The sequence below is a fragment of the Xiphophorus maculatus genome, chromosome 16 (genome assembly GCF_002775205.1).
Source record: "Xiphophorus maculatus strain JP 163 A chromosome 16, X_maculatus-5.0-male, whole genome shotgun sequence".
Taxonomy (NCBI): Eukaryota; Metazoa; Chordata; class Actinopteri; order Cyprinodontiformes; family Poeciliidae; genus Xiphophorus; species Xiphophorus maculatus.
In genome coordinates this window covers 22766842-22784757 of record NC_036458.1, presented here as the reverse complement: position 1 = coordinate 22784757, position 17916 = coordinate 22766842, and the positions used below count along the sequence as shown (strand labels likewise).

Here is a 17916-nt window from a genome sequence, read left to right as displayed (position 1 = left end):
ATTTGTAGAGTTTTATGGTCAAGTCATGGTAGATGTAAGACCATTTAGGAAATTGACTCAGAAAAAATAACGTCATGCCGGAAAAATACTCATGTAATGATAATAATTTTATTTGAATTATTTGTAATCATTCGCTTTCAAAAAAAGAGAATAACAATTTCATAAAAAACAATGTAAAGCAGTTCAATTTATTTTTAAATGGCATGGAATGTTATTTATAAAGTGCTGAAAAGATCTTGGTATTCATTTCTGAAGTTATTTCAAGAGACCGGTGTTCTCATGTAGGAGTTCATTAAGTGAACCCTCGCGATAAAAACGAAGCCGTAAAATATTGTGTAAAGGCGCAACTTGCGGGGAAGACCCATCTCAACGTGACACCTGTGTTGTGGTCGAGATGCAAAACAAAAGTATTAACACTTTATGACATACATCATTATTATTTAAAAAAAACAAACATTTTTATTCTAATTCATTTATATTATGTTATAAAAATATTAAAACATCTAAACGACTTTTAAAGCTCGTTGGTGTGGCATCATCTGGCGGATCTATTTTGTCAACGTACCGAACTTGCTCCGCACTCGAGGAAGTGCGGGGAAAATTGTGCGCTTCTTCTAGCCTAGTTGGTCCATGTTATGCTTTGGTGGCGTTTCTCTTTTGCAGCCTGTATGGAAGCTTGAATACTTTCCCCCAACGTAAAGGATAAGATACTTCCACAGCTGAAGATATGCCACGGAGAAAGGTGAGAGAAGACGTTAGAGGCTGTGGCAGTGCAGTGTAACGTCATGGCTAATGTTAGCCGTGGAAATGAAACTGGGGCTGGAAAACGAACGCCGCTGAGGCGCCTGAATGTTTTTCTACACGGTGTTAATAACAAACTGCGCATGTTTTTAATAACTCCCTCCAGTAAGAGTTATGTTTGTGCTAGAGCTATTAAGCTAAGCTAGCTCACATTTACAGCGCAGTTGCAAGAAATTATTGCTGTTTCTTAAACCTCTTATTACTCTTTGATTGCTAGTTTAGGTTGGCTCTTCCTCCAACATGCCGTGTTTACGGGCAGACCAAAGTTTAACGGCTTGTAACGGTCTCTAGCAAACGGATGAGGACGGGTTGTTTTTTGGTTTCCACAGGACAGAACGCTGTACACCAAAACAACGCTCCGATTGGACGGAGTTTGAACTACGCCTGCGTTAATTGGTTGGACTTGCGCAAGCCCCGCCTCACCTCTCACTTAATTGGTGAAATGCAAATAGAATGCACTGCCCTCTTGTTGTGAAGTTGTCAAATATGCGGCCATGCTGCCAAAGCAGTTACTCATATTTACGTCTGGATCAAACGGTTCGACCAGGATGTCGCGTCTTGGAACATTTTTATTTTTGGAGGATAAAGCAAACGGACCAGAGCAGCTTTATTTCTCTTCTACCAACGCGAATGTTTACTGTTGCTTGTACGTCCGCTGATGTCAGTGTATCCTTACAGTTTACAGTTCTAGTGTATAATTGATTGATTTTTGGTATATAATCGATGACAGTTAAGTATTTAATAGCCTCCATAGTTCCGCGAGGTGTATTTTTATCTGCTGTAGTTGTGTTTATCTGTGGCGCATTATTCGCTACATGTATTCATGTTTAAAGACGGCAGGGGCGGCCCAATCTTGGATGAGGCCCCGGGCAGTTTTAATGGAGGGGGCAGTTCTAGCTAAGCCTATTGCAGTGACTGTAAGCTTATCTTGGTTCACAAGTAACCATGGGGGACAAAAAACCTTAACTTGTATATCTATCCATAGAGAATTATGAATAAGTTCAATGATTGTGGTTCTAAGGATTTGTATAGTGTGTATATAACTGTATACATACATTTTTCGTAGTGTTTGAGTTGTCGTTTATTGTAGCTATTTATTAATTTTCAAATCTGAAGTAGAGAAATATGTATAAAAAAGCAAACCAAAAAAGTAATAATTATACGTGATTGGAACAAATCTTTGTGAAGAGTAGGAGTGCTCACTCCAAACTTTTCTATTTTACAAAGAATTGGTAATGTATCTATTCGACATATTTTCATTATGAAAATATATTTTTTGTCATTAAAACAATCTGTTAATTGCTTTCAAACTACGTTTATCTGTCATACTGTACTGTTAGTTAGTTAATTAATATTTGGAAAGCAAAAGGTGCTTAACAGCGATAATTTCCGTCCGACATGGGATCTCTGCTGAATTAATCACTGATAAAAAGAAACAGGCAGGGGGAAGATTTTTTATTATATATATTATATTTATATATATATATATTTTTTTTTTCTTTCTTTGCATATGTGTGTGTGTATATGTATATATACACACATATGTATATGTGTTTTTTATTTAAAAAACAAAACAAAGACATACATTTGCTGACTGTTTCTGGTTTCTCAGAGAACGGCAGGCAGCAGCTCGGATGGAACAGAGGACTCTGATTTTTCCGCCGACCTCGAACACGTCAGAGCTGCAGTAAGGGCGCGTCGACGCAGCAGCACGCGTCTGACTCGCGCATCCCTGCGCCTCAGCCAGAGCTCACAAGGTAAACCGTTCCTACCACTGTGAAATAAATAAAATGAGTCTTTTTAACAAACTTGTGGTTCAAAGGAAATGTTTTTCTTTCTTAAAACTTTGACTATTTTTCGGGGTTGCTAGCAATATTTTAGGGCCTAATTTTTATCTACTTATTTATTAGTGGATAAAACACTTCAGATTGGAAAAGGGCTATATGTGTCTTTAAAAAAAACCTTATGTTATGAAACTTCAGATTTTTACTTTGTTAGTGTCTTCTTAAAGATATGTAAAATGTCGTAACATAGCAAAAATTTACCATTAAAAAAAAAATATTCCCATCAGTGCAACTTGGCTATAGAGGCAGTTGTCTCTTGTTCGAGTGACAGTTGAAGATCCAGATACGGTTGAATAAAAGTCACAAAAACCTTGAAAATGTTGCCAATAATTGTCTATAATTATTTTTTGGTTAGAATTCTGCCCTTTTCAGTTGTTAGTAAAGCTGGACAATAAAATAATTTCAATAATTTATTGAGAAACAGACAGCAGTACATCAGTACTTAGCCTAAATGCTAATGGGATCTGTACATCAGTATATAGCTGAGAAAGTTTTATTATGAATTAATAAAGTCCTCCACTTCTCAAAGGAATTGAGTGATTAGTTTTTGACTGTTTCTTTTTTTTTTTAAAGAAATGTCAGTATTTACTATTTACACTTTATTAACGTACTTTTTAAAATTGTTCTTTAACTTGATATTATAACAGAACTTATATTAGAATCCAGACTTTTTAGTCAAAACTGAATCTGGATGATCACTGCAATTTAATTCATAAAACAATATTGTAACAATTTAGTGTAATAAAGAAACTTTGAACATATTCCAAAGTTGAAAAGTTTTGACATTTGAAACTCAGACATTTCCAGTGTTTTTCTAGAATGTTTTTGAGATTAGTCTCAAAATCAGAGTTTTTGGGGGGGGGGGTTATAAAATGTTGTACTTTGAAACTCAGAGATTCAGATTTTTTTTTTTTAAAGAAAATTTCTAAGATTGACCTAAAAATTTTATTATTAAATTGTTAAAAAAATGTTTGAAATGTACTTCTTTTCTCCCTATCTACAATGGCCCTAACATGAGTTGTAAGGCTTTGACTGAACCGTCCTCGAACAGCTTTTCTTCCAGGGTCATCCTGTGTTTAGCTGGATCCACCTCTGAGATTTGAATTGATAAAACATCATGTCTGTGATTTAAAGTTCGTCTCAGAAAAGTTGCATTTCCTTCTTCCTTTTAGATAACTCCAGCTCGTTACGCAGCGGCTCCCCGGCTGCTGCCGCTCCCGATGAGGGCCCCGATTCTGCAGCAGAGTCGGCCCCTGCAGCAGCAGCAACAGCAGCAGCAGCAGCAGCGCCTGCCTCCGTCTTCTCCTCTGCACGCAGGATCACACGTAGCCAGCAGGGGGCGGCAAACCCCAAAGCCAAAAGATACCATTTGCGTCAGAGCAGGTCGTCTGGCTCAGACACAGAAGCCAATGGTAAGCTGCAGTTCTTCCTTTCTGTTTTATAAAAAGATAAGATGAGATCTGAAGTAGAGGCATGAAGAAGAGATGAAGGTGTGAAAGCAGCAAAGCAGCAGCATTAGGGGATATTTTAGGAAGTGGCTTATAGAGGCAAGAACGGAGAACGAGAGGCGGAGGATCTGTATGTTTTTCTTTCTTTCTTTCTTTCTTTCTTTCTTTCTTTCTTTCTTTCTTTCTTATGACGCAGGTGAGTTGATATAAGTCATATGAAGTCAGTCTGTTCCTGGTTAGAAAGGGGACTAATAAGTGTTGCCTGAAATTGGAGGCTTGTCAAAGGAACCAATGACAAACCTTCCTGAAAACTGCAGCTGCTCTCAAACTTTACTCACAATGAGGTGAAGGCACATCCATACAAGTGTTAAAAGATCAGCCTTTTACTTTAGACATCTTATTTATTGGGACAAAATAAAAAGATCTGACTCATATCATGTTGAAACGTTAGACAAATATAACCTGTAATGGAAAAAAAAACTTAATATATTAGGTCATTTATTTGCATCTCTTGATATTTTTTCCAAAGTATTTCAGTTAAGTTGAGGTCTGGACTTTACCGAGATGTTTTCCTTTTTCACTGTAGAATAATAAACTCAACACATTTGAATGTAGAAATAGCGTTATAACAGATGGAACAGCAGCAGTCGTTGCTTTCCCAAGATTGTTGCTTCTTTCTTTTCACATCAACATTGTCAAAACTCCCGCTTTCCTAAAAGTGGCCACACTGATGATAAAAACTCACAATATTTTTTCTCTGTGCCGTGATACTCGCAGCCTTTTTTGTTACGTATTCACCATTTGTCACGAACCCCAGCCTTTTACATATGAACCTGCAGCTAGAGCCAGCAAACCTCGTTTGACTTATTGAGTTGACGTCCAGCTTCCTGCTTTGACTTAGTGTGAAATCTATTGTTAGAAACCGTTACGTCAGATTCCCCGAGCCCGCTCTTTAATTACTGTCACTGAGTGGTGTCTCTTGTAGATGCAGAGCAGGTGGGGTTTTACGTTGTGGAAATGTTTTGCATAAATAAAATATCTACTTTTAAAATCTGATGGATCTGTTTACCAATTGCGTGCTAAGACCGGAGATGGAGCTGAATCTCATCCCTGATTTTATTTGAAAGAAATCTTTCCCCTGATGATAAAGGTTTAAGCCGACTCCAGATGTTCAAGAGGAACAATAATTCATGGCATTCAGAATATTTTTTCTGTCCTACTGCTAAAGCAATTGATTTTATTGTTAGAGATACCAGCTGTGTTTCCATCAATAGTTTTTTTTAATGCGCACATTAAAGTGACGCATTAGAAAAGGTTGATGGAAATTACGAAATTCAAAATAATACGATATTGATTAGGGGCAGTATTAAAATCACCTAGCAACATTGGTCCAAATTTTCATACCAGTGCATTCCTAAGTCTATTAAATTTAGGAATTATTGCAGAGTTGAAATTTTTAGCTGTCTTTAGCATCTTATATTTGAAATTAGCATGGTTAGCTATGCTAAGTATTAACAGACATTTCTGTGTGTGTTCTCTGAAGACTCTGAAACTCCAGTGAGGTTACCGCTTATCTCCAAATCCAGAATATTCCACAGATGAAACCTGAAAGCTTGACAGGATTTAACAAAGCCACTTTGCTGTTATACTTTTAGTTTTGTTGTTCTCTTTTTAAATGACGGCCTGATCAGACCAGTAGTGATATCTCAACATGTATGAAGTAACATCTTACTGGAGTATAAATTTGCCAACGTTGAGTCTTCTTCCTTCAGTAACAACTTCTACACTTTGGATGTTGTGCCTGAGGTAAATGTGGTTGTGTTTGGCGCAATGTTGCAGCGATTAAGTATGGTGCCTTCACTGTTCAACATTTTTCTAATGCACATTTTGAAGCATCACATTAAAAAAGGTTGATGGAAACGGCAAAATTGGAAATAACTTCCTCAAAAAAAAGGTTTTTATGCTTGCTTGAGTTGGCTTTTAGCTTTTCCCAAAAAATGCGCTAAAGAAGACGGGAACAGATTTAACAGTAAGCGCTGAAGCTTTTCCTTTACATGACTGATCAGATGTTTCTGCTGTTGGCGTGCGTTAGAATCGCATTTCTTTCTCTACGTCTCCAAACAGCATGTAAATTCGCCAATACTAGTTGACATTACAGAACAATTACAACTAGCTATGGTTTGTGACCGGCTAATTGAGATGGAAATTGACCAGTTCTATTAACAAGCCAATTTTCTTAACACATCATCCCCTAAAACATAAAACTATATGTAAACTTAAAGAAAGAGGACTTTGGTCGCAATAGAAAGATAAACAAAAGAGAACAGAAAAAAATCTGTTTTTGTGCTATTTTCCTTCACAACCGTATTCAGAGTTGCTGCTGCTGCTGCTTCTCTATCATGCTGGTCACACACAACCTTCTGTGTTAACTGAAGGCTAAAAGATAAAAGAAAACAGGTTGAAATATGTGCTTTCATTTGGCAGCCAGGGTCTCACAGCTGCCCGTTCTTCAGCAGCAGTAACATCATTCTTCGCTATTGGATTTATCTGAGTGCTGCTACTGCTGAAGGCTGTTCATTGCATCTGTACGTGTGGACATATGTGGCCTGCAGAGATTCCCCCCTTAAAATAAATCAGAAGGAGTAAAAGCTGCAAAGATGCTTTCATTTCAAATAAATTAGCGTTAGAGTTTGGGATTTTTAATCTTCCTCAACTCGCCCAGCAGACACAAAACAAGGAGCGGACCGGGACGAGACGCCCCCGCGGACCCCGACAGGCAACGCCCCATCCTCGGAGTCAGATATTGACGTTTCCAGTCCGAGCAATGACCACGTGTCTTCTAACAACAATGTTGTCGTTTCACAAGAGGAGGACGAGAGACTGGCGAAAGAGCTGTCGCTCAAAGAGGCCGCCGCCCACAACCTCTCCCATCGACCCAAACGACGACGATTCCACGAAAGCTACAATTTTAACATGAAGTGTCCGACCCCAGGATGCAACTCGCTCGGTGAGAGGACCTAAACTCCACACAGCCACGATTCCCCGCTGCCCCCCCGATCAAATGTCATACCGCTTTAAATTTACTGCCTTTCATCTGCAAACATCCTCTCATCTTCCTCTTGTTCTCACCCGTCCGGTTTTTCTCCCAGGTCATCTAACAGGAAGACATGAGAGACATTTCTCCATATCAGGCTGCCCGCTGTACCACAACCTCTCTGCTGATGAATGCAAGGTACACACACACACACACATGCACATGTTTGTATTTCCATACATATTAGGGTTTTGTATTGACTTGCATTCATTTTAGTTACTGTATTTATGCCTAACCCAGACATTTTTCCCAACCCTGACAATACTAGTCTTTTCCTAACTCTAACCTTAACCAAAACCTAATTCACAACTCAACTCTAAAGCTAACTGCTAAACATAAACAAAGGGGTCTACCGTATCAGGACTGGGCTTTGGTCCCCCTAAGGCCCATCAGTTTTCAGAGGTTAGTAAAATACCATAAATAGTCCTAAAAAACCAGGCAGGTACACATAAAGTCCTTAAAGGTCCAAAGTCCTTTCTGTCACAAGGACTTTGGAATTTCTTCTATTATTTTTTATTCATTTCTATAGTTTAGCCCGGACCTTTACCCTAAACATAACCATTACCAGTACATGCATAACTCTATACCTAACTATAAACTCAATTCACACATTAGTCCAAAACCTAACCTGTAACCCAAAAACAGCACTTCTTCTGGGACTCAGGTTTGGGCCCCAAGAGCAGCAGTCAGTCCCCACAACTGATGTGTTAGGACGATGGTCCTCACAATGTATCAAATACAAGAACACACACACACACACACATCTGTGCACTTCAATAAAACTGAGGACTTTGTATTGTCTTCCATTCATTGTAGTAACTATTTATGCCTAACCCAGACATTTTTCATAACTAGTCCTAGTCTATTTCTAACCTTAACCAAAACTTATTTCACATTATACCGCTAAACCCAGCTAGTAGACCAAAGTAGAAGTCGAAAAATATGAGATTCAGGAAAAAGTCCTCATTTATTACGGAAGACCTTCTTCTGTGGGTAAAAATGGTGAATGTGGTCCCCTAAATAAAAATATACAAGTAGACTGCACACACACACATACACTCAATACACAATCTGCAAGGATTTCAGATAAATTGTGTGGAACTATGAAAAAATAGTCACACAAAGCTGGAATGGCTGGAAAGTACCCAAAGCGATACATTTACACGTTTACATGGCTGTATATGTTTCCTTGCAAAAGTTTTCACACCCTGGAACTTTTCAGCATTTTTTGATACAACCACAAACGTCAACATTACATTGTTTGTGGTTTAATGTTTGCGGTCCATAAACATAAATCTGACATAAAACATAAATCTGACAATCAGTCTCCTCGTTACTGAGGAAACGTGTTGATGGTCGAACTGGTCCTCTGGTCTGCCGTCACACCAAGTGTCCGGTGAGTGAATGTGAAAAAAGCAAGAGGAGCAAATAGAAATTGGCATGCTGTAGAAACATGGAGGAGGCTGCTGTTGTGTTTTTGCTACGGGGCTCCAGACAGTGTTGATTTGTTTGACAGGGCAAGGCGACGACACGCGACAAGCAGTCCGAAGAAAGGGCGCTGTCGCATCGGCAGGATGAGAACAGACACTCCACAAGGCACCAGGTAATGTGCTGGAAAGCAAACATACACACAGGTTTGTGTCCCTTCTGACTGGTGCGTTGCTTTTGAGGCAGGAGCAGCTGAGATCACACTGCTGGTCGTCAGGGTGGCAGGGTCAGAGCGATGACGGGTTACTGTCACTTGGTTCACAGTAAAATCCACGTCTGATGCACCTGTTTACTTGATTAGATAAGACAGGTCGTTCTAAATGTCTGAAAGGAGATTATGAGATTGGAATAACCAAAGAGAAAACAAACAAGTTCTTTTTACTGAATTCGAAATCTTTTTCTATTCTTTTGATATAACGTCGTGTAAAATCATCATTGCATTTAGATAAATATTTAAAACTGAAACATTTAATTTTTTTTTTTTTTTTAATTGATTGGTTTAAAACAGCTTGCCAAGTGTGGCGTTAAAACCTGGAGTGATGGATGTCGCTACTTTATCTTTAACTGTCTATGTTTAATCATAAAAAAACAATTTAAGATTTTTGCTGTTTTAAAACCACAACTTCTTAAAACCTTGTCATACTTTGGTACCAGTAATTGTCTGTTAGTGATGTAACAATCAATTGGCCAAAAATCAAAACTGTACCGCATCTCTGCATCTCAGTTGGTCAAAAAATGACAAATCTGATACTATGTAGTAAAACCAGAATAGTAGTAATATTATGAGAATAAAGTCGTTATAATATGAAAATAAAGTCGCAGTGGGAGAACAAAGTCATATTATTACTAGAATAAAGTCGCAGTGGGAGAATAAAGTCATATTACCAGAATACAGATTGTGTTTGTGGTATAGTTCTGAGCAACTGGTAGAAACAATGAATAAGCTATAAGTAATCAGTTTATGAAAACACACTCTGCAGCTAGCTAACATTTTCACATGTTTGAAGGCGTGAATTTAAGGAACATTTCTTTTTACATGATACCTCTAATCAGCCCATAATCTTCATCTGCGAAGGCCCAAATCAGCTTTTCGTTCAAACCAACTGTGTTTGTTCCAGGCCCCCACAGACGGACAGCAGCGCTACAAAGATAAGGTGACAGAGCTGAGGAGGAAGAGGAACTCTGGCCTCAATAAGGAGCAGAAGGAGAAATACACAGTAAGCAGAGAGGAGACGTCAGACTGAATCTTCTCCACGTTATAAAAATCCCACTTCTTGTTATTTTTCCCCACTTGCTCCCAGGAACACCGACAGAGCCACGGGACGAGCCGGGAGCCGATGCTGGAGAACATCACCAGCGACTACGATCTCGAGCTGTTCAGGAAAGCGCAGGCACGTGCCTCGGAGGACCTTGTAAGAGAGAAAACTCATCATCACCTCCCACCCTTCCACTTTTCCTTCCTTTTGTTTTTGTTTTTATTTTTGTTGTTAACCTACCCCGCTTCTCCCTTTTTCCTACCTTACTTCTCTTCTTCTCTTTTTCAGTCTGAAAACCTTCCTCTGCAGCCACAGCAGGAGTCTCAGATAGATTTGGTAGTTTGGACGATCACTTCATGTCATTCCATGTTCATTTCTGATACTTCAGATGAGAGGGATTTACCAGATGTTAGCTGATAATGAAATATATTAATAACCCAGTAAATTCACTTCAAAAACCCAAAATCTCACCCAAGTATTTTTTGCCTAGTTTCTAGTGCAGATATCTTCGTACACTTGAAATAAGACAAAACTAACTGACAAGGAATTTTTCTGCAAGATGTTTTTAAAGTCAATAATTCCTGAATATTGAATTTAAAAAGTCTAGTTCTACTAACAGATTTTGTTTTTAAATTTATAACATGGGAAAGACGTTTTGTAGAACTGTGCCTGTCACAGTAAGTAATTAACCATTTAATAACATGATAAATTAAAATGAACTTGATCATTTCCGTTCTGATGATTCATATTTCTCACCAGGCAATTTTGTTTACAGAAACATCATAATCCGTTTTATTTACGGATTCAGTTGTGTGGCATTTTTATTTCCGTTTTATTTATTGCTTTTTGGTTGTCGTGTTTTAATTGGGATATTTTAAAAAATCTTCTAGTTCCAGTTCAAAGTGTTCTATGCAAAATTTAAAGTTATTGTTTTTTGAGAGAAAAAACTTGCATTATTATGCCATCATCATTGTATAACTTGACAACGATCTCAAAACAACAATAATATCGATTATTACAATAATAACAGGGACAGCTTGTGGTCCAGCAACTTTTATTGTAACAGGCCTAAAGGGAGCTTATAATTTTTAATACATATATATGTATTTTTAAACATGTCCTGCATGGCAATGTGTCAAGGTGAGGCCCAACGGATTTACTTTCACAAGCGCAGGATTACTGCTTTTGCCATGATTCTCCCTTTGATATATAGAAGAAACTTTATTAGAAATTCCTTTGGATTTAGTCCTAATTTAATGGACACAGAGAAGAAAAAAGAGAGGGAGAAAGGTGGAGAAAAGGTGTGAATGGAAAAGAGGAAAGAGTAGATAAGAGAAAGAAGCATAAAGGGAACACAAGTCAAGGCTCCTGAAGTCTGCCTCTAAACCTGCAGAAAGAGAGAAAAGAAAACCGAGAAAACACAGCAACAATCAGCGTATGCATATGTAATAATAAAAGTTCAAACCATTGGAACGTGCATGATAATACAAGATGTATTTAGTGACGGTGATATTCAAGAATGTTCACTAGAAACTAGACAAAATACTTGGTAAGATTTATTGCTTTTGCAGCGTTCAGCTTTTTTTTCCAGTCCAGATGACTTTCATCTATCCAAGTGAAGCTTAAAGCATTACTTCCTCATCTGACTTTTTCTTCCTGCACCTTTGATTTTCTTGGCCGGTTCCCTCCACTCAGGCGGTTCCTTTGTCTTCCCTTCAATAATTGAATCTTTCTTCCCTCCTTCCCTCCCCGTCTCCTCTCCGCCGCCTTCTGTCCCGCTTGCCCCGCCCGTCCGTCCCGACCCGGCTGCGCAGGAGAAGCTCCGTCTGGCCGGCCAGGTGTCGGAGGGCAGCAACATGATCAAAACTATCGTGTTCGGCCGCTTCGAACTGGACACCTGGTACCACTCGCCGTACCCCGAGGAGTACGCCCGCCTGGGGAGGCTCTTCATGTGCGAGTTCTGCCTCAAGTATATGAAGAGCCAGACCATTCTGCGCAGGCACATGGTAGGGCAGCCCTACTGCTCAATGTTTGAGTAAAAATTTTGGTTTTGAACAATTTTTTTTAACCTGAAGTCGTTTTTGCTACTCAAGGCCAAGTGCGTGTGGAAGCATCCACCAGGTGACGAGATCTACAGAAAGGGGAACATCTCTGTCTTTGAGGTGGACGGAAAGAAGAACAAGGCAAAAGCTTTACATCTGTAATCCCTTTCGCTAACCATTGTCAGTCGAAACGAATCGGTTTCATCAACCCGTTGCGTTCTCTCCACTCCCAGATTTACTGTCAGAACTTGTGTCTGCTAGCCAAACTCTTCCTGGACCACAAGACGCTGTATTACGACGTGGAGCCGTTCCTCTTCTATGTCATGACGGAAGCCGACAACACGGGATGTCACCTGGTCGGATATTTCTCCAAGGTAACGCCTTCAGAAGCCTACTGCTTCCTCACTTTGTGGAAACTGGGTCGCGTGATGTTAGCCTGTGAATGCAACACCAAGCTAATTATCTAGATTGACGTTTTTAAAGCCCCAGGAAGTTGGAGGAGTTCATACTAGGGCCGTTCGATAAATCGAGTTTATCGATTTGTCAAATTTAGATTTTTGGAAAATCTAGTTTTTGTTTCTTTCCACCAATGGACTGCTTGGGCTTCCATAGTTCAGACTGATGTTAGCCCGTCTAAGAACTACCATCTTGCTCGATAAGCCTATTCTACAGGTTCTATTTATTTCGACTTTGAATTCAGGTCAACTCAAAGAAAGAATGATTGAAATAAAAACCAGTCATTTGTATTTTTTCTTCTTTTTTTAAAGAACTAAAAGGGGGAAATGGATTAAAATTGGAAATGTTATCTTGGATAAAAAACAAAATCTAAGATTTTATTTTTAAGCCATATTTCCCGTCCCGCCCTAGTTCATACTGTCAGATACTGAGCCAGGGCACCCACAAATTATTTTGTAATTTTTTTTTAAGGAATGCATATTTTGCAGGCATTGTACTTTTTATTTTGGGATTTTTATGAATATAAGCAACATGGAGCTACTGCCCAGCGGACGTATTAAACCTGTCATCGACAGTTCGTATCCAGTTAAGACTGGGTATGAACCCAGGGGCCACATCCTGTTCTGTCACAGCAGTTTCCTCTCCTTCCACAGGAGAAGAACTCGTTCTTGAACTACAACGTGTCCTGCATCCTCACCATGCCGCAGTACATGAGGCAAGGCTACGGAAAGATGCTCATTGACTTCAGTGAGTACCAACACTGCTCTCATTCACTGATAAATGTCACCTGATTTTGGAGGGCGCCTCTCAGAAAACGTTCATCAAAACTGCTGTGCGTCTTTTCTGGTCTGCACTAAGATATGCGCAGAGAATTCAGTTCAAAACAACAACTTTCTCTCCTGTCCAAAAACAACAAACAGGCTACCTGTTGTCCAAGGTGGAGGAGAAGGTGGGCTCGCCTGAGCGCCCTCTGTCCGACCTGGGTCTGATAAGCTACAGAAGTTACTGGAAAGATGTTCTGCTGCGGTACCTCAACAGTTTTCAGGGAAAGGAGATCTCCATCAAAGGTTGGAATGTTTTCCTGTTATTATTATTATTTTACCTTTATTCAACCGGGAAAGTCCCATTGAGATTAAAAACCTCTTTTTCAAGAGAGCACTTGCCAAGAGGCAGCAAAGGTCATGCAACAGTTAGAAGCAGTTCTGATGTGCTTGAATGTGCTTATAGAGAGAGACAGATTACAGACTTTTAAGTAAAATTCCGTACAATTTTTCACACCATGGCTTCAGACGTATGAGTGAAAACTAGGGGTTCACTGATTGCAGTTTCCTGGTCAGTCACCAATGTTTATAAACCAGATTTTGAGCAATACAAATTTTAACATTTTTTTTGTCTGAAAAGTTGCTATGAAGAAGCAGCATTCAGTTTCTATGCACCACTAATCTGGAACAAACTTTCAGAAAAACTGCCAAAACAGTTCTTTTAAATTAAGGCTAAAAAACTCTTTGATTTAAATCTGTGTGATTCATAATAACTGGAACATTAATAAATATAGTCAAAGTATATGAGCTTGATGATTTTGATGTTCTCATTTAACAAAATCTTGTTTCATAAATTAGTTGCTGTGTTATATTTTTATACTGTTAACACTTTGAACTGCCTGCTTGCTGAAATATGCTACAGAAGTAAACTTGACTTCACTTTGAGAAGATGAAATTAAAATGTTTTTCATTTCCAATTTGCTCTGTCATGGATGAGGTATGTATTTAACAAATTTAATCCGTCATTAATAGTACTAACAGCATAATTGCTGTATTTGCTGTCGATATGCTTCAAGGGAAAAAGCACTGAAGTCACATTCTAGAGCTAAAATATTTAGCAAGATCTCTACCGTAGCATCTCTCATTAGCTGCGTTTCCATTTCAAATTTGCGCAAAACTTTGTTCTATTTTAAAAGAAATAAAATTAAAATTGGATATGGATAAGGTTGTTTATTTAAAAAAAAACATGCTGCACATCCTCCTCCTACCACTTCCTGTCGTCTGCTTTGTCGTTTCTGCCAGTAGTAACATCAAACTGTTGATCACATGACTTGTGTGATGTGAAAAAAGTGTTTCCATTGCAGTTTAGCAAAATCCGATAATTTTTATGCTTTTTTTTTTTTTCTCTCAAAAGTGGCATATTTCCATTAAGCTTATTTATTTATTTTTGTAATTCTGACTTGTACAATTATATTGTCAAATTAGAATTGACCATCCTAATTTGGTCATTTAAATACTAGCTATATTGGTACAAACCAATATGGCTGGTACCAATACTGGTACCGATATGGCTCATTGGTAGCAGCCATATCGGCATATTGGTACCAATCAGTCGAACCTACAGTATTTGAACCACTGAGGACCATGGATTCAGCAGGCGCTGCTGACCCCACTACCCTAAACTCCTTTAATTTCTCCCTTTCTGTTGCAGAGATCAGCCAGGAGACGGCAGTGAATCCAGTGGACATTGTCAGCACACTGCAGTCCCTTCAAATGCTCAAATACTGGAAAGGAAAACACCTGGTTTTAAAGAGACAGGTGAAGAACTCGGACCGTTGTCTTTGGTTCACAGTTTATTTTCCCATCTAGTCATTAACTAACTGTCGTTTTTTCTTCTTTTTCCGAAGGACCTCATTGACGACTGGAAAGCGAAGGAGACCAAACGCGGTAATGGGAAGACCATTGACCCCACGGCCTTAAAATGGACGCCGCCTAAAGGGACGTAAAGGAGCTTCCTTCTTCCTCCTCCTTCGTTCACTGGCGTCGTCACAGCTGCAGCACAGTCACATCTGACTGCCGTTCATCATTTCTTTGGGTTCAAACAGTTTTATGTGTTGACTTAAGTGGAACAAATATATCGCTATGTAAATTTTAAAGGTTTTTATTATTATTATTCCTGGGGTTCACATGGTAAAATACTTTACATGAAAAGGAACAGTAGGGAGAATGTGGACAAAGTTGCACCTGGATTTTAATAGGGCTTGAACTGATGACATGAAGAAAAATAGAAGTTATACTTGGACTAGGCCATTAAATGTATGGGTTAGTGAATGAGAATTTTTTACAGCTAAAATGGCTGCATCAAGATATAAATTGTGATATTTGCTGTATATGTGAAGAACTCTTATGGTGTTCCTATATATTAACTAATTTATGCAAAGAAAGACTCGACCTCCAAATGTTCTTACAGGGTAGATAAAGTTTGACACTTTTTATGAATTTTAGGTTGAGAGCAGAGTTAAACGCGTAAGGATTTTTTTTATCGTTTCTTTTTAGATTTGGACCGACGGTGTCTTGCAAAAGTATTCATACCCACTGATGTTGACGTACTTTATATCAAACCTCCTCAGTCTTGAACTTTTTGTAGCCTGTAAGTAGTTTTCCTCCAAGATTTCCATGTATTTAGCTCCACCCATCTTCCAACCCGTAGCAGCCGTCTGCTGAAGGAAAACATTCCCAAATGACCCAAAAATAAATAAATCAAGGAGTATGAATACTTTTTGCAAGGAACTATGAAGTCTTTGCATGCAGGATGTCTGAATCACTGTGTAGTTTGGTCTTAGGTCTCAATGAGCCCATGTGTTTCTGAAAAGTGAAACTAATAGAGCGCCGCTCGCCTACCTCCTCACTCAATTAGTAACGGGCACCAGGCACGCCTGCTAATCCAATCTGTGATGGGCGGCATCGACCTCGTTCCGCTGTGGAGATGCAACGCAGGTCGGCAACACGTTGACCTATGCGAACACGTCCTGGCTGAAGCAAACCAGCTGGCCTGGCTGGGAATTAGAAGGACACACCCTGAAAATACACAGTTTGAGAAAATAGCAGCTCTGAACAAGTGGACTTTTTAAAAATAATTGTGTCTTAAAAACCTGTTTAGAGTTAAGATTATTACTATTTGTCTTTCAAATATCTAGAGAAACTCATTTACACACTTTCCGACTTGAATGAGACGATCTCCTTAGACTTTGGTTGTAAAATCTGCTGCTTTTGTTCCAATTACTGTGTACAAGTGAACCAGCACTTCTTACCAATCTGCATCTGAAGTCAACATTTTAAATCCCACTAAATATCAAAAGAGAAAATATGGATTTGGAAATATTTCAGTACCTGTGCCTGCGGTGATTGTGTAACCCTTCATCTGGTAACGTCGAAGAAATGGAATCAGAAAATGTCTGTTTGAACCCAAAGCAAATAACCTCTACGCGTCTCGTGTCTTACGTTCAGTCTGTCTCGGCGGTCAGTTTGCCAGGAAGCTATAGCTGCCACTGGCCACATTCAGACGGCCCTCTGCTGTCGGACAGATTTTCACCTGGATGTGGGTGTGGCATCACCTCTTGCCTGTTTTTACTCGTTTCCGTATCACTCGTGATGTTTGCGGTGTCTGAGGCTACACACGTTTGTTCTGTATCCTTTTGTTTTTAAAAGTTCTCATTTCAGTTTTATACTTTTTCTATCTCTGAGGTTTACTACTGTTTGACAGTTCAAGCAACTGTTGTACTGTGTTTTCCTTTTTACCATGTGTTGACAATTTAATTTAATTTTTTTTTCTAGTGGTTTAATCCACTTGGCTTTTCCCTTCTTTTAATTGGATTCATGCTATTATTTACATTTTTCTCTTGGGGGTATTTATATTCTTAACTGTAGAGCATAAAGGGATGTTTTATTTAGCTGGACTGGCTTTCTTGTAAATATATTTATGTGAGACCAATATGTAGATCTGAAAGTTGAATGGTCGTTTAGAAAAGGAGAATTTCAGGTCATCCAACCCACCAAACAGTGGCAGAAATTTATTTATTTATCTTTTACATTTCAGAGGCTTATTGCCTGCTATAAGGAGTGATAAGACTGAGTCAAAATGTGTCACTTTTGCACATTGTCACCACTTGTTACAGCTAAAAAACCCGACAAGGATGAATTGGGTTTAAATGAGCATGATTGGCAGCCCACACTGACGGACCGAAAGGGGCTTTGTTTTATTATTTGTATCGGTAATTGATCTAATTCTATTTATGTGATTAGTCAAAATCTGTTAAATGCACAGTTTATTATTTTTGAGAATATGCTGTAAGATAAATAAGCTAGGGCCTACTACCGTTTTCGTTAGATTAGCACAAAGACTTTGAGCCATTAGCTAGCCAGGTTGTTGCTTCTTCTGCTCCTGTAATTGAACAGTTTAAAATAAACCAAATGTAGAACATATTTATGAGACTCACATGGGTCCTTGTTTTGAACAAAGTCAATCTTCTAGTTTCTTTTCGATTTAGTCTATGAAATAAGATGAGCAAACTGAGAAGTTCAGTCAGTTGTTAGTTTTGTACTTAGCTACCCAGCTGCTAGTTTTGGTTTGCACTTTTTTGCTTTATAGCTATCCTTACTTAGCTTCTTACTGGGCTAAGCAAAACCACTATCACATAGATTTGTACTTAGCAACCACCAATCTGGG

At 38.8% G+C, this 17916-nt stretch overlaps 1 protein-coding gene across 4 annotated transcripts; it reads left to right on the top strand.

Annotated features, from left to right (window-relative positions):
* The first annotated feature begins 571 nt into the window (after positions 1-571).
* On the top strand, positions 572-17672 carry LOC102216581 (histone acetyltransferase KAT7). 4 transcript variants are annotated; one of them, XM_023348985.1, is made up of 15 exons: positions 572-742; positions 2414-2558; positions 3818-4057; positions 6960-7100; positions 7243-7325; positions 8704-8790; positions 9794-9892; positions 9977-10087; positions 11746-11937; positions 12025-12114; positions 12207-12347; positions 13083-13176; positions 13350-13496; positions 14902-15008; positions 15098-17672. In XM_023348985.1, the coding sequence occupies exons 1-15, from the start codon at positions 728-730 to the stop codon at positions 15194-15196; spliced, it is 1791 nt and encodes a 596-aa protein (XP_023204753.1). In that variant the 5' UTR covers positions 572-727; the 3' UTR covers positions 15197-17672. The 4 variants fall into 4 exon arrangements, with proteins under 4 accessions (XP_023204753.1, XP_023204751.1, XP_023204752.1 ...); XM_023348983.1 differs by having other exon boundaries at positions 6819-7100; XM_023348984.1 differs by having other exon boundaries at positions 6816-7100; positions 9977-10066.
* The last annotated feature ends 244 nt before the right edge of the window (positions 17673-17916 follow it).

Bases quoted from the DNA above. Each gene is read 5' to 3' on its own strand.
- LOC102216581 (XM_023348982.1), top strand. The intron at 7,101-7,242 runs GTGAGAGGACCT...TTTTTCTCCCAG, and splicing joins CCCAGGATGCAACTCGCTCG to GTCATCTAACAGGAAGACAT. The intron at 11,938-12,024 runs GTAGGGCAGCCC...TTGCTACTCAAG, and splicing joins CCATTCTGCGCAGGCACATG to GCCAAGTGCGTGTGGAAGCA.